This window comes from Chrysochloris asiatica, unplaced genomic scaffold, assembly GCF_000296735.1.
Source record: "Chrysochloris asiatica unplaced genomic scaffold, ChrAsi1.0 scaffold00152, whole genome shotgun sequence".
Taxonomy (NCBI): domain Eukaryota; kingdom Metazoa; phylum Chordata; class Mammalia; order Afrosoricida; family Chrysochloridae; genus Chrysochloris; species Chrysochloris asiatica.
In genome coordinates this window covers 3847978-3864204 of record NW_006408670.1, presented here as the reverse complement: position 1 = coordinate 3864204, position 16227 = coordinate 3847978, and the positions used below count along the sequence as shown (strand labels likewise).

The following is a 16227-nucleotide window of genomic DNA, read 5'->3' as shown; positions in this document are numbered from 1 at the left end:
CTTTGGGAATTTAAATATATATATATATATATATATTGTATGTGTACATCAAATATTTTTGTTTGGTTCAATTGTGAAATGTATGATGTAAATGGAAAGCCACCAAGAGGAAGTAGAATAATGTTGCAGGGAGGGAATTGTAATAATTGAGATGAAACAAAGGGAAAAATTAGTTGTATGTAAAGCAGATGATCTTCACCCAATTCACAATTAAAAAGTTAATAATAAAAAAGAATATCATACATTTAGAAAGAAAAAGATCATTAAAAAGGAAAGAAATTCAAGACCAAAATACATGTCAGAAGAGATCCTGAAATTTACTTCTGAACATAAATAAACTAAAGTAAAGGAAGGATGATTACGTAAAAGAGCTGAACAGAAAATTTCAAAGGGCTTGTCGAGAAAACAAAGTTAAGTATTATAATGAAAGGGGCAAAGACCTATAGTTATTAAACCAAAAGTGAACACAATCAGCATTTCTTAAGCTGAGGGAACTGAAGAAAAAATTCAAGCCTGAGATTGCAATACAGGATCTTAGGGGCAAAATGGAGTCCTGGTGTGGTACTTTAGGATAAACACTGGATTCATAACTGCAAGGTTAGTAGTTCAAACCCACCAACTCCTTCTTAGAAACCCTATAAAGGGTCCTTATGAGTCAGAACCAACTTGAAACACTCACTAAAACAATGGGCAAAATAATGAATGTCACTGGAAGCATCAAAAGAAGATGGAAGGACTACACAGAATAGCTGTACCAAAAATAAATGGTCAATGGTCAACCATTTCAAAGGTACCATATTATCAAGAATTGATGATACTAAAGGAAGAAACCCAAGCTGTACTAAAGATATTGGCAAAAAAACAACAGTTCCAGGAACCGAAGTAATACAAATTGAAATGTTTTAACAAAATGATGCAGCTCGAGAGGTTCTCATTCATCTATGCCAATACTTTTGGAAGACAGCTAGCTACCTGGCCAACCAGTAGGAAGAGAACCATCTCTGTGTGAATTCCAAAGAAAGAGGACGCAAAAATAATCTGTCAATATCATTAATATCACATCAAGTAATATTTTGTTGAAAATATTTCTAAAACAGTTTTAGCAGTACATTGAAAGGAACCTGTCAGAAATTCAAGCTGGATTCAAAAGGGGATGTGAAATGGGAGATGCCAGTGTTGACTTCAGATGGATCTTGGTTGGAAGCAGAGAACATCAGAGATATATTTATTTGTGCTTTATTGACTATGCAAGAAAGGGCATTTGACTATGTGGATCATAACAATATATATATAATAATCTGAATAATGGGCATTCCAGAACACTTAATTGTGCTTATGTTGTTGTTGTTGTTAGGTGCCATGGAGTCAGTAGCGACTCATAGTGACCCTATGCACAACAGAATGAAATACTGCCTGGTCCTAGGCTAATCTTACAATTGTTGCCACACTGGAGCTTGCTGATCCATCACGCTGGGGGTCCTTCTCTTTTTCTTTGACCGTCCACCTTACCAAACATGATATCCCTCTCCAGTGACTGGTCCCTCCTGAAAATTTGTCCAAAATGTGAGAGACGAAGTCTAGTCTGGCCTCCAAGGATTACTCTGGCTGTACCTCTTCCAACACAGATCTGTTTGTTCTTTTGGCAGCCCACGGTACTTTCAATATTCTCCTCCAACACCATAACTCAAATGCATCAATTCTTCTATGATTTTCCTCATTCACTGTCCAACTTTTGCATGCATATGAGGTTATTGGCGTACCTTAGTCCTCGAGCTGATATCTTTGCTCTTCAACACTTTAAAAAGATCTTGTGCAGAAGATGTTCCTAATGCAATACATCGTTTGATTTCTTGGCTTCTGCGTCCATGAGTGTTAATGATGGTTGATCCAAGAAAAATTAAGTCTTTGACAACTTCAATCTTTTCTCCATTGATAAGAATGTAGTTTATTGGTTCAGTAGTGAGGATTTTTGTTTTCTTTACATTGAGATGCAATCCATACTGAAGGCTAGGGTTTTTTATCTTCATCAGTAAGTATTTTAATTGTGCTCATGAGGAACCTGTATATAGAACAAGAGGCAGTATTCAAACATAAAAAGTGATACTTCAAAGTTTAAAATAATGAAAGTATGTGTTAGGCTTGTAACATTTCACCATAGTTATTTAATCTGCATGTTGTTATTATTATTAGGTATCATTGAGTTGATTCAGACTCAAAGAAACCCTATACACAACAGAATGAAACACTGACCAATCCTGTACCATTGACACCACTGTTGTTATGTTTGAACCATTGGGGGTCTTCTTTTTTTTTGCTGACCCTCCACTGTTCCAAGTAAAATATCCAAGTAAGGGACTGGTATCTCCTGAAAGCATGCCCAAAGTAGAAGGGAGAAAGTCTCACTATCCTTGCTTTTATGGAGAATTCTGGCTGTACTTTATCCAAGATAGATTTATTTATTCTTCTGGAAGCCCAAGGTACTTTCAATATTCTTCTAAAACATCATATTCCAAATGCATAAATTATTCAAGGATCTTTTTTATTGTCCCCCTTGCACATGCAGGAGGCAACTGAAAATATCATGGATTGTGTTAGACGCACCTTAGTCCTCAATATGGCAGCTTTGCACTTTAACACTTTAAAGAGGCCTTATGCAGCAGATTTGCATAATGCAACATATTCTTTGATTTCTTGACTAAGGCTTCCATGAGCATTAACTGTCAATCTAAGCAAAATGATATCTTGGAAAATTTCAAACTTTTCTCAATTTACCATGATATTATTTATTGGTTTAGTTGTGAGGGTTTTCATTTTCTTTACATTGAGATGCAATCGAAACTGAAGGTGGCATTCTTTGATCTTCATGAGTGAATATTTCAAGTCCTCTTAGCTTCCAATAAGAAAAGTTGTGCTATCTTTATATCGTAGATTGTTATAGAGTCTTCCTTTAATCTTGTTGCCACGTTCTTCTCATTTTATCCAGCTTCTGGATTATTTGCTTAGCATACAGACTAATAAGTATGGTGAAAGATTTCAACCTTGACACATACTTTTCCTGATTTTCAACCATTCAATATCCCCTGGTTCTGTCTGAACAGCTGTCTCTAGATCTATGCACAGGTTCCTCGTGAGCACAATTAACTTGTCTGGAATAACCATTCTTCACAATGCTATCCATAATTTGTTATGATCCACACAGTTGAATGCCTTTCCGTAGTCCATAAAGCACATGTAAGTAAGCACACATAGTAAAGCACACATTGTACTGGTATTCTCTTCTTTCAGTCAAGATCCATCTGACATCAGCAAATTTTCTGCATCCTTTTCTAAATCCGGCTTGAATTTCTGGCTGTTCCTAGTCAATGCCCCGCTGTAACCTATTTTGAATTGTTTTCCGCTAAATTTTGCTTGCATATGATATTAATGATATTGTTAGGTTATTTCTGCATTCTAGTTGATCACCTTTCTTTGGAATGGTTACACATATGGATCCCAATATGTATTCTGAATAAATATTCTGATAAAATGAAGTATAAAAAGAATGTGATGTCAGGTTTGGAGAAGACTCAATAACAACCTGCCCTTTGTGGATGATGCCACCTTACTTCCTGGAAGCAAAAAGGACTTAAAATACCGATGAAGATCAAAGACTACAGCATTCAGTATGGACTGCACTTCTTTCCAGCTGCTTTTTGGAATCCCTATACAGGGTAGCCAGAAGTCAGAACACCCAACTTGATGAACTCAACAATAACAATGGCAAAATACAAAGAAAACAAAAACCTTCATAACTTGACCAAGAAATAATATCATGCTAAATGGAGAAAGGACTTCTGGTGTGGTGCTGTAGGATCAGCACTGGACTGTGAACCACAAGGTCAGCAGCTCAAATCCACCAGATGTTCCTCAGAAACCTTGTACAGAGAAGCTATGAATTGGAACCTACTCAACAGCACTTAACAACAACAGCAAATAGAGAAAAGACTGAAGTTGTCAAAGACTTCATTTTGCATGGATCCACAATCAACATTCATGAAAGCAGCAGTAAAGAAATCAAACTACATGTTGGGCAAATCTGCTGCAAAAGACCTCTTTAATGTGTTAAAGCACAAAGAGGTTACTTTAAGGACTAAGGTCCTCCTGACCCAAACCATGGTATTTTAGATCACCTCATATGCATATGCAAACTGGACAATGAATAAGGAAGACTTTAGAAAAATGAATGCATTTGAATTATGGTATTAGATAAGAATACTGAAAATACCATGGACTGCTAAAAGAACCAACAAATCTGTCTTGGAAGAAGTATAATCAGGATGCTCCTTAGAAGCAAAAGTAGTGAGACTGTCTCTAATACTTTGGACATTTGGTCAACAGGGACCAGTTCCTGGAGAAGAACATCATGCTTAGTAAAGTGGAGGTTCAGGGAAAAAGAGAAAAGACCTCTCAACAAGATGAACTGACACAGCGACAACAATAGGCTTAACAACTGTGAGGATGGCACAGGACCTGACAGTGTTTCCTTCTATTGCACATAGGTTCACTATGAGTAAGAACCAACTCAATGGCACTGTACAAAAACAACAATAACAGAGAACTTCAGAAATCTTTTACAAAATAAACTAAGAAAAGGTCTAGTAAAATTTTGGTAAGAATGATCATAGTACCACCTCATGTGTCTTTCATACTTTTATTGCTCCAAAATAGTTTTCATATGTATTATCTCATACAGAATGAACTTAATGACAGTGGGTATCTCATTCACAGTGAAAATCCCTGGAATGAAAGAATTACCAACAACATTTTTCAGATGATTAAATCTGAGCTTACAATTGTCAAAGATTTTGTTCTAGTTCATAACTCAAGCACTGGGTTACTATGCCAACGCACTTCCCCAATAAAAACTTGCTAACTGGTGACCCATAGGAAACAAAGGATGCTGGGAAACTCTCTGTTAAGAACCCTATTCTTCATGGCTCTCAATATAAGGCTCTCATGCCTTACAAAGCTTCTCAGATTGCCTGCCTCCCATTCCTAGCATAACGCACATCCCATCCACCTGACTATTGTAAAAAAATAAGATCTACAAAGAGTAAACTCTGGCCTTTGAGGGTAGGGGAATAGCTCACATTGTTCTATTAACATTTGAAGAGCCCACCTGTGATAACACATGAGCATGTTCACATTTGCATAAAAGAGAAAAATGAGGAGGAGATAAAAGGATTAAAGAAGGGAATGGGAAGGATCTACAAGAAGAATTAAAGAGGGGAAAAAGAGACAAGGAAAACAATGCATAAAATAAGGAAGACAAAGCAAAACTTCACATCCATGTGAACTTTTAAAACTTACAAAAAAAAAAAAAAAAAAAAAAAAACTAAAAACTATAGCAACCAAGCCCAGATGGTGAAACTTAAGGCCCAAAGTGTACAACGTCAAAATAGGGGGGAGAGGGACAGGAAATTATTAAAATAAAACAAGAGACAACGGAAAAGTCTAAAAACTACTAGAAGGTCAAAAATGGGAAGGGGGATGTGAGAGGATCCACCAGGAGAGGAAAAGAGCAGGAGAACAGGAACTGGAATTCAGGGCTGGACAGCCAAGGTGAAAGGAGAGGAGAGTGAAGGCAGACACTCACCCTCACAAAGCTGGCAGGAAACCATCCCTCCTCATCGTCGATCTGGCCCCACCACCAATCCTTGTTGGAAGCATCCAAGACTTTGATGACGTCGCCAGCCTTAAATGCCAACTCCCGGTTGGCCATGGTGACGTGATCCCATACTGCCTCAGCACTAACGATGGAATCTCCAGTGATCAGCTTAGGAAACAAAACAAGAATGTGTTCAGTCCACACAGCTGACTACCTTGCTTGGCCCTTCCTCCACCCACACACAGAGCTACACTACTTACGAAAAAACTTATACATACTAGTGTTAAGGGGTAGGGGGAAAGAGGATATCATTAAAGTGTAAGTTTGATTCGACCAAAAGACAAACAATACTGTCAACTCTCCATTAGCCAGTGAGTGAAAGGACCCAGAGAGAGAATATGAATTATACAGGTCTTATGATTTTATCCCTATTCATGAGGTCCTCCTTCAGAGAAGAAATTAAGCTACAGTCTATCTCACCTTGGTGCATCAAGCAGCCTTAGGTCTAAAATAGGTATAGAGGCTAAAATCAATAGTTAAATTTATGATCAACCTTATTTGTTTTCAATTCTATGTTCTTCTCTACCCTTCCCCCTTCTCCTTGAAACTGACCAAGTGAGAGTTGGCAGTACATTATTCAACTCAACTGTACCCATCTCTTTGGAGGAACAAACCATTACATTCTTCATATACAATGGACTCCAGTCCTACAGTCTCTTGCTCTCACCCACACATGATATCATCCATAAAGATTCTGGTATAAAAAAAAATTATGGCTTTCTGTGATGCCTTGCTCCTGAGGATCTCAATCTTGGCATAGACTAACTCAACTATTTGTAAACCCACACCCTCTGAGTGGTGCTCTCGGATAAGCATTAGACTGCTAACTGCAAGGTCAACAGTTCAAGCCCACCAGTCACTCCTTGGAAGCCTTATAAAGGGTAACTATGAGTTGGAACTACTCGATGGCACTTACAACTACAACCACCCTCTCTGTATCTCACAGGGTAGTTGTACAAATCATTGAGTTATTCTATGCCAAGACTGAGATATTTAGGAAAAAGACACCACAGAAAGTCATTTTCTTTTATACCGTGACCTCTCTAAACTTGTCCCTTAAATTATTTGTGCCTCAGGTTTGTTTTTTTTTTTTTGTTTGTTTTTGTTTTCATCTATCAGGCCCTTACAAAACTGGGCCATGAATAATTTAATGGACAAGCTCAGGTTCACCCAGCAATGCAAGGGTTGTGGCTAGATACTGTTCATTAATTTTATGACAGTCAGGATTGAGTTCCACACAGCAGTCGGCAGACATCTATCCCATCATCACATAAACACACAGACATTCACAATACTCATCTAATCACAGTGATGAGGATGGGTGGGGGGTGGGAGAAACAGTCTGCCTTTCCCTGGCTACCATCCTGACCACTGTGTTACTTGTTTTCCTTTTTTCCTCAACTGGTTCTAGCCTGAATGAGCCATCAGTCTTCCTGGTATTTGGAGAAAAAGGTTTCAGAGTAGAGAACATATGACCTGGCAGGCAAAGAGTTTCAAGCACTCTCTCTCCAGCATCAAATCTTTAACATATCCTCAAGAATTAAGTTATTCCATCACTCTACCTGCCAACTGCTCCTCTGAAACCCTATAAGTTGTAACCAATTAGACAGCAATTAACAAAAATAACATTGAGAAAGGACTGATTCCCCAAGGCAGCCATAACTCCACAAGACCAAAGGCAAAAAAGTTCAAAGACAACAGCAATAGATGGAACATGCATCTCTCTGATAATATATCTACCCTCTAATATACCAGCTGAATTCACAACACATCATGTACACTTGATTAAGGTATTCTGTTGGTTAGGCCCTGCCTGAGGCGTTGCTCAGGGTTTCAGCCATTGTGCCTTTTACAGAAGGCACACCATGAAGAGAGATTCTCAGCCTGGACCAAAAATAAATAAATAAATAAATAAATTTCTAATGGCTGTCTGTCTGTGTGCCATCGAGTCAATGCTGGCTATAAATCTTTATGAGAACAGAAAGCCTCATCTTTCTCCTTCTGAGTATCTGGTAGACTTGAACAGCTGATCTGTGGTCAGCAGTCCAACACATAACACACTATGCCATCAGGGAGATTTCACCACTTCTTAAGACCTAGTGCTTTACTGTTTGCTAAGTGTTTTTTACATCTACTGCATCACTTTGTCCTCAATGAATGAATTGGGTTTCCCTATCACCTATACTCTAAAGATGAAGAAATTGACCTGGTCCTTCAGCCAGTCAAACAAGCCAGGTCTTCTGACTTTGTGTGTCCGTAAGCTCATTATACCATACTATTAATGTTATTATAGACCTTCACCTACAATGAATTTAGAGAATTCCATTTTATTCTTAAAAGAATCCCAAGAAGGAATTGTGGACAGCCACCAAACTTGCTTTCTCCAATTGTATTAGAAGTCAATCTATCCTTGGTCTTACTCAGTGAAGAGAGAATTGCTGATCACTGACCTCAATAAAATAAAATCTATATATTAATTTCCCCTCTCTTGCCAAAGGTAGTTTCCAGTGTCATTGCTGAAATTCAATGAGGACCAATACAGAGTAGCAAAAGGACTTTTGGTTATATCATGGACTTTTTTTTACCAGTGGGCAAAATAATACATCAACATCAATTGCCAACTTTCTTAGTCCTATTCTGTAAATGAGAGGAATATTTGGACACTGCTATTTGACTTTTGCCAAGCCCAGATCTAGCAAATTCTATTACCTACACTTTCTACTGTGTAGTCTTCGATTTAGGGATTCCATGCTTGACTTCTTTCAGTTAAAACTGGCTCAATTTTATACCCATTCAGTCCAACTGGCCTGTTTGAACACCCAGGTCACAGGGCCAAGACCTAGAATCATATACCCTGGACAGAATTAACTCAAGGCCCAGTGGCCACATACTAACCAACTGGCAAGCCTATTGTCAGGATCATCACCCAAGACCTTATGTTATAGATCAGAAATCACATAGCAAGAGTAACTTGCCTAAGGTCATCAGATTGACAGCAGTGTTTTTCCCCCCAAATAATCCCATCTAAAGGGAAGGTAGAAGCATAAGCTTTAGAATGAAGAACTTGGTTTTACTGCTTGCTAAAGGTGTACTTATAATAATATTATCTGATCCGCAGCATTTAGTATGTTCCAGACACTATTCTAAGCACTTTACATACTTTAACTCATTTAATCCTCACAGCAATCCTTTGAATAAATATTATTATTTGTATTTTAATTTTATAGGTCAGACAATAAGTGTTGAAATCAGGATTTACAAGCAGCCACTGACTGGCTCCTGTCTATGCTATTAACTTCTAAATTATACTACCTCTGAGTCTCAATTTATTTACCTGTATAATGAAGAAAATTCTACATCCCCATCTGCTTCATAAGTACATGGAATTAACAGATGACAGATGTGTGCAGATATGAGGGGAGGGCTAATATAGAAAGCGCTAGCATCTGTATGGGGCTCATGCTGCTGAAGACTATTTCATTTCAAATACAAGTACGAGTAAAGGACTGCTCCTCCCCTACCTTCTGAGTTGCTTTAAACGTACACTTAATTTGGACTGGAAACTGATTCCAAATCTTCCTTTCATGTACAGAATTGACTTTGTACTTGCCAAATCTTTTTTTTCATAAATTATGCTTTTCTCTGCTCACCCACTTTCCATCCAACACTCAATGAGCTTCAACGGGACTCTAAAAATCAAAGAGGCTCATGGCACCAATCATCACATACCCTTCAAGTAGTATATGAAGGTGGTTAAGGACATGCCGAAGGCATTCTGGTAGTGCAGTGGTTCTGAGTTGGGCTGCTAATCTCATGGTCAGCAGTTTGAAACTACCAGCCCTTCTGCAGGAAAAAGATGAGGTTTTCTGATCCATTAAAGATTGAAAGCTTCGGAAACTCGAAATATGGTCATTATGAGTCTGAACCAACTCCATGACACACCATTACCACCAAGGACTTGCAAAAAGGAGCACTGGTAATGTAGTGGTTTTGAGTCAGTCTGCTAATCTCACGGTCAGTAGTTCAAAACCGCTAGTGGTTCCAGGAAAGCAAGATGAGGCTTTCTGCTCCTGTAAAGATTTACAGCCTCAGAAACACTATACAGGGTTGCTATGAGTCAGAAGCAATTCCACGGCACATAACCACCACCACCACCAAGGACAAGCAAACGTAGCTTAAATTCTGAACTTTTCTACTTTAGTAAAAGAGAGATAAGGAATAAAATAGAAGCCAGAGAAACAAACTGAAATAGAGCTGTCAGCACATAATTGAGATATAAATCTCACAAAAGCCAAGTACAAAATTCCATATAGACTTGAGACTAAGTTTTCTCATCTACAAAATGGGGTTGATACTGCCTCACAAGTAGGGTTGTCAAGAGGGTTAAAAGAGATTCTCAGTGTATAGTACTTTGTAAGGTGCCTGGTATATATTGGTCCACAACAAAGGACCTGAGTATAAGACTTTAGAAGAAAGAGGAAACATACATAGCTAGTGAGCTATGAAAAGTTTTTGTGATGCAACAGAGATAGACCTTAAAGAATGGGTAGGTTTACAACAAATAAAAAAGGGAAGGGTATTTAAGTCAGAGGAACAACTTTAAGCAGTCTCGTAGGTGGGGGCAGTGTGGAATTTGCAGGTGAACAAGTAGTAGATTGGACAAGGTAGAATTGGAGGAGGGAAGTGGGAAAAGGGACAGCTGGAAATGTGGGCTGGGGGTCATGTTTAAAGGATATTGAATCTAGTTTGAGGAAAACGAGGAGGTCAGTTTTGACTTTGGGAGATCAATCCTAAGTGTGGTCATGAAAGCATAAGGGTAAGTTAGCAGGAAATACTGGTTTTAGAGAAGAGATAATACATTCGATCTTTAATGTGCTTAATACAAGGGACCAGCAGGACACTTTAAAGTTCCAGAAAAGATGGGGGAAATTGACATACAGGTTTGGGGATCAAAGGCCCAAAAGACTGTGGAAATCAAGAAAGTTTTCCCTAGAAGGAAGTGCTAAGAAACAGCAACAATGGGAAATGAGCCAGAGAAACAAACAGAAATAGAACTTTCTGTATATAATTGGAATATCAAAAAGAGTGCAGTCTTACAAAAGCCAAAAACAAGAATATCAAGTAACAGGAGCTGATTAATATCATGCAATAGTGCAGAACTATAAGAGGAATGAAGTCAAGATACGGTCTTTTAGGAATGACTATGTTGCTGTTGTTAAGTGCCATGGAATCAGGTTTGACTAGTGGCGACCAACCCTGTACAGAGTTTCTGAGGATCAACTGATGGGTTTGAACTGCCAATCTTGTGTTTAGTAGTCCATTGCTTACCTAGTGCTTAGTGCCACACCAAAACTCCAGGAATGACTGCATTAGGGACTAAATTCTCTACTCCCAACTGTTTCACATATATCAGGGGGCCCTCCTGGGAACCCAGCCTCCAGCACTCAAGGCCTGTCTATCCTCTTGAAAACAAGTCACTCAGACATTTTGGACAACACATTAAATCACAGGACAGTCGAAATTGAGGAAAGTATTTTCTACTTTAGCCCTTGACTGTCCAATTCAAAAAGCAGTGGAACCATTGTACTTTGTTCTCACCATTTCATTTTACAGATAAGTCTTCTTTTTTATGACATCAGCTCTCATCTGCCTCCAGTACCATATTTACAACTTCCTGCTCCATATTTCGCTGAATGGCCTGTCACTACTCCAATGAAACATTTGCAAAATTTATCATTTGCCCCCATTACCCTCCTCCCTAATTTTTCTCCTTCCTAATAACTCTTATCAAGTCTTTTCCTTAATGGATTTCTCAAAATTTCTTTGTTGGTGCTACTCTCCATGTTAAAGAAGCTCAATTACTACCCATCATTGTTCTCACATGGGCTCTCTTTAATCTAACCCCACAACTCTGGATCTAACACTTATCTTATGCAAGACAGGGGCCTCCTACACTAGCCAGATAGATCATCTTGCAGGATGATTCTCTCCTGCCTCTGTGACTCTGATTTAGCACTATCTTTGGTCCCTAGTTAAGGAAACCTGGTGATACAGTAGATTAAGCATTTGGGTTATTAACCACAAAGTCAGTGGTTTGAATCCATCATCCATTCCACAAGAGAAAGATGAGGTTGTCTGCTCCTATAAAGATATAGTCATAGAAACCCTAAGGAGGAGTTCTATTCTGCCACACAGGGTTGGTATGAGTCAGAATCAACTTGCCAACAAGTTTTTTTTGTTGTTGTTGTTGCTGTTATTTTTAAGTGTTGTTGAGTCAGTTCTAACTCTTAGTGACTCTGTATAAGGTTTCTGGGGAGTGGCTGATAAGTTTGAACTGGCATCTTTTCAGTTTGGCCCATGATTAAGGGTAGGGACAATGTAGCAAGGTTGCCTCTTCTTAGCTGTGTGATTTTGGACCACCTGATCCTTGATCCCCTTCTCAATGACTAAAGCGTATATTCTTTCTCTCTTTGACTCTTTCAGTACTTTATAACTGGTGGTGGTGGTGGTTATATGCCATGGAGTCGGTCCGACTCATAATAACCCAAGTTTTCCAAGGCTGTAAATCTTCATGGGAACCGAAAGCCTCTTCTTTCTTCCATGGAATGACTGGCAGTTTCAAACTTCTGACCTCAAGGATAGCAGTCCAACTCATAACCACTAAATAAAATGAATAAATACATACAGAAATAAATAAGGCAATTTGGAGTTATTCTGATAGTCAATCGTATTATGATGGTCCATATAATCTGAGTGAATGTTAAACCTAGAATACCTGGCTTAGTTCACAATGAACAGCATTTTTAAAGTCTTTATCTAGAGGCCTAGGATCTTAGACCTAAAGCCAGGCAAGCCCTGAGACTGATCAGATTACAGAACATCCTATGGGCACAAAGAAAGTGTTTACATAATATGTGCCCAGATGACATACAGGACAATCTACTGTTATTCACTGTTAGCAAGATTTATTCCCAGGTGTCTTCTGGGACAGGCTGTTTTTTGCTCAGGAACAGCACAGGTTCTAGGATCAGCACAGGTACTCGATGGTCATAAAGAAAAAGAGTTCAAACAAACAAAAAACCCCAATACATTTTAAAAATCAAATTTTCTTTTTCTTTACCTAATGACTTAATACCTCACATCTGGCTCACTCAAGCGCTAATCCAGATGTTATCACTCACAACTAAATAATTTCATTTCTGAGTAAAATAATGAATGCATTCAAGTGGTGATAGTTCTAAATGTGCTGGAAGAAAGTATACAAACCCACCACTTTTAAATACACACTCATTATTTTCTTAGTTGTTGTTGTTAAGTGCTACAGTTATGACTCATATCAACCCTGCATAGAATTTCCAAGGAGCGACATGTGAGTTTGAACTGCTGAACTTGTGGTTCAAACAGACCTTGCAGCCCAGTGCTTTATCCAACAGCACCACACCAGGATTATGATTTGTGAGTCTTTAAGCATAAGTTTCCTCCTGTGTTCCACTATACCATCCATTTTCTCCTTTTAAGTACATATGCTGTTGTTGTTAAGTGCTGTTGAATTGATTCTGACCCATAGCAACCCTGTATAGGGTTTCCAAGGAGCAGCTGGTGAGCTTGAACCACCAAGTTTGCAGTTCAAACAACTTTGCAGTCTGACGCATTATCCCACAGCACCACACCAGGACTCCTTAGGTACATATGTTGTTGTTGTTGTTGTTATGTGCCGTGGTTATGACTCATAGTGATCCTGCACAGGGTTTCTGAGGCTGTAAATCTTTACAGGAGCAGAAAGCCCCATCTTTCTCCCGTGGAACATCTGGTAGTTTCCAACTGCTGACTTTGCAGCTCGTAGCCCGATTCGTAACCATTACGCTACCAGAACTCCTTTAGGTATATATATAGTAGACACAAAATCCAGCTGAGTTGGTGTGATCTGAAAAATTAAGCCTAGATGGGTATCAATCTCAGCAAGAGCAAGATATCCCTCCTAATCAAGAGACCAATACAGACACTGGTCAAAGGACAACTTGCACCTGCTAGAACCTAAAAGTTTGGGAAACCTGGACAAATCCAATAATTATGAATAATCCAGGAGATATTTTCATTCATCTCAGACTAATAACAAAGGCCAGCTTCTTTCTGGACTTCTTTCAAAGGAACAACAGGTCACAAGGCAATCTCATTTATAATGATGGCCAAGCAGAGGAAAGAAGGAGAGTTGCTTACTCAGCCTGGACATTAGCAGTAGATTCTTCTGGCATGAAACTCCATCAACTAGCTCAAACTAACTGGCCAAATAGTTTCTGAAATGAGACTTGGTTGCTGCCCCAGAGTACACAATGTTAACAGTATGATCTTGTCAGGGACAAGTTAGGACCCCAGGAGCCGTGGGCCTCTCTTACCCTGGCTTCCCCTGAAAGTGTGAAGGACATCTCTAGTCCAATGAGAAGGAAAACATTGAGAAGAATAGCCTGGAGACAGAGATATGGATATCAGAACCTGAAACTCTAATAGAAGCTGTTCGCAGGCAGATGACCCACGAAGATAGCGCCTAAAGCTGACAACTGCAGAAGGTGCCCCATTTCCAAGAAGCCTTTGCCCCTCTAAAAAAAAATGAATATTCATCATATCACTCTTCCTTATTAATATGTATTAGTTCACCCCTTGAGAAAGGGACCCCATATAAACTAGGGCACCCTAACCCCAAAAGGTCTTCTCCTCTCGCAGAGACAGACCCGCTTCTCTCTTTGAAGTGTACTTGTACTTTGTCCTTATCTAATCTATGCTCCCTACTGCTACTAGGTCTTCTCCACTCGCGGAGAAATACCCGCTTCTCTCTCTGAAGCGTACTTCTGCTTTGCAATAAAGAGATTTTAAGTGAATACTTATGGAGCTCTGGTAGCGTAGTAGTTATGAATCGGGCTGCAAACCGCAAGGTCAGCAGTTCTAAACTACCAGCTGTTCCACAGGAGAAAGATGAGGCTTTCTGCTCCCGTAAAGATTTACAGCCTCGGAAACCCTGTACAAGGTCTCTATGAGTCAGAAACGACTCCACGGCACACAACATCATCAGCAAGTGAATGCTTATTGTTCATGTGTGACTTAGAAGCGGCGACTTGATGGGGCTAATTCTTTAGATCCCCCAAGACAGAGACGGGTCAGGGGGAAAAAAGTAACAGTCTTGCTGAGGAAATACATCACTTTAAAAGTGAGTCAAATGGACCAAGAATTGCACAGATCAGAAAGACATGCTTCTGAACCACTAAGCACGATCCTGTTAAAGGGAGAAACCTCTCACACCAGAGCAACTCCCAATTTGATAAGCACAAACTTGCATTTCCAAATCATCTTGAAAGTAGGAGTTACTGTCAAGTTGTTCTAGGATCTTTTCACGTCACCCAAATTCTTCTGATCTTTTATATAAGTATTTTTCAGTATGGAGTGTTGGGAGCAACTAAACAGAAGTTCTCAGACTTGGGAGCAGTTTAACTGAAGGACTGCAATCGAACAGTGGTGGTCCAGAAAATCGGGCTGTTCCCTGAGGAACTTGCAAAGGAAGGAATTTGCTAAGTATTTCCTCAGGGAAGAAGGAATTTGCTAAGTATTTCCTTGTACGCAGCCATGGCCTTCAGTTTAGTCTGCAAAAACATCTAGCTGCCCTATCTCTGTTTCCCTAGCAACTACATTCTTCTGATAAAGTCCCGCTTACTGTTTGCATTATTTTCCCTGCCCCCAGCACCTCCTTTGATATATAATAAATGTGCTGAATCTAAGTCTGAGTTACATTATCTCCATCACAGTGCTGTGTCCCACTTTGTCCCAACTTTACTATTTGCATTTTGTGTCTTGTGTCTTCCTTTTTTCCTAATCTCCCGTCACCCTTACTCAGGTTTAATCTATCCACATGGGTTGCAGAGTATAATCATTGTTGGACGTGACAATGGAGTCACGTACCTAGACCAAGACTGTACCTAGACCAAGACTTACTTTTCAGAATTATCCCAGAATTTTTGGCAGGCAGTTCAAGTGATCTGAATCATAGGTAATATTGAAAACAAGTTTTAAATTTTATTGGACAAAAGATTTTGTTGCCCAAGAGCTTCCCCATATTTAACTAGGCCATTCAGAAAAAGAAGGCAGAATCTCAGAAATTGTCTTCAGCCTTCTCCTTCAGAATCTCAGCAGACAGAGGAATTATTGTGCTTGTTCAGGATAATTTTCCAAGCTCTCCTTGAGACGACCTCTGTACCTGCTCTGTTTCACTCCCCTACAGTACAATTCCTAACCTGTAATACTGCAGTCTTGGTGATTTGGACTTGGTGATAGAAATGATGCTGGAGAACGAATGATAGAATTCTGTAAGACAAATGATTTGTTTATTTCAAATACCTTCTTTAGGCAGCAGAACAGACGACTATACACATGGACCTCGCAAGATGGAACACAAAGAAATCAAATTGACTACATCTGTGGAAAGAGAAGATGGAAAAGCTCCATATCATCAGTGAAGACAAGGCCAGGGGCAGACT

General features: G+C 39.2%; 1 protein-coding gene across 2 annotated transcripts in view; it reads right to left on the bottom strand.

The window, feature by feature from the left end:
- ARHGEF9 (Cdc42 guanine nucleotide exchange factor (GEF) 9) overlaps nt 1-16227 on the bottom strand; it is a 392374-nt gene that overhangs the window by 307023 nt on the left and 69124 nt on the right. For both annotated transcript variants that reach the window (XM_006870800.1, XM_006870801.1), the window contains exon 2: nt 5636-5815. In XM_006870800.1, coding sequence (XP_006870862.1) covers nt 5636-5761 — 126 coding nt within the window. In that variant the 5' untranslated portion in view covers nt 5762-5815. The remainder of the gene's footprint in view (nt 1-5635; nt 5816-16227) is intronic.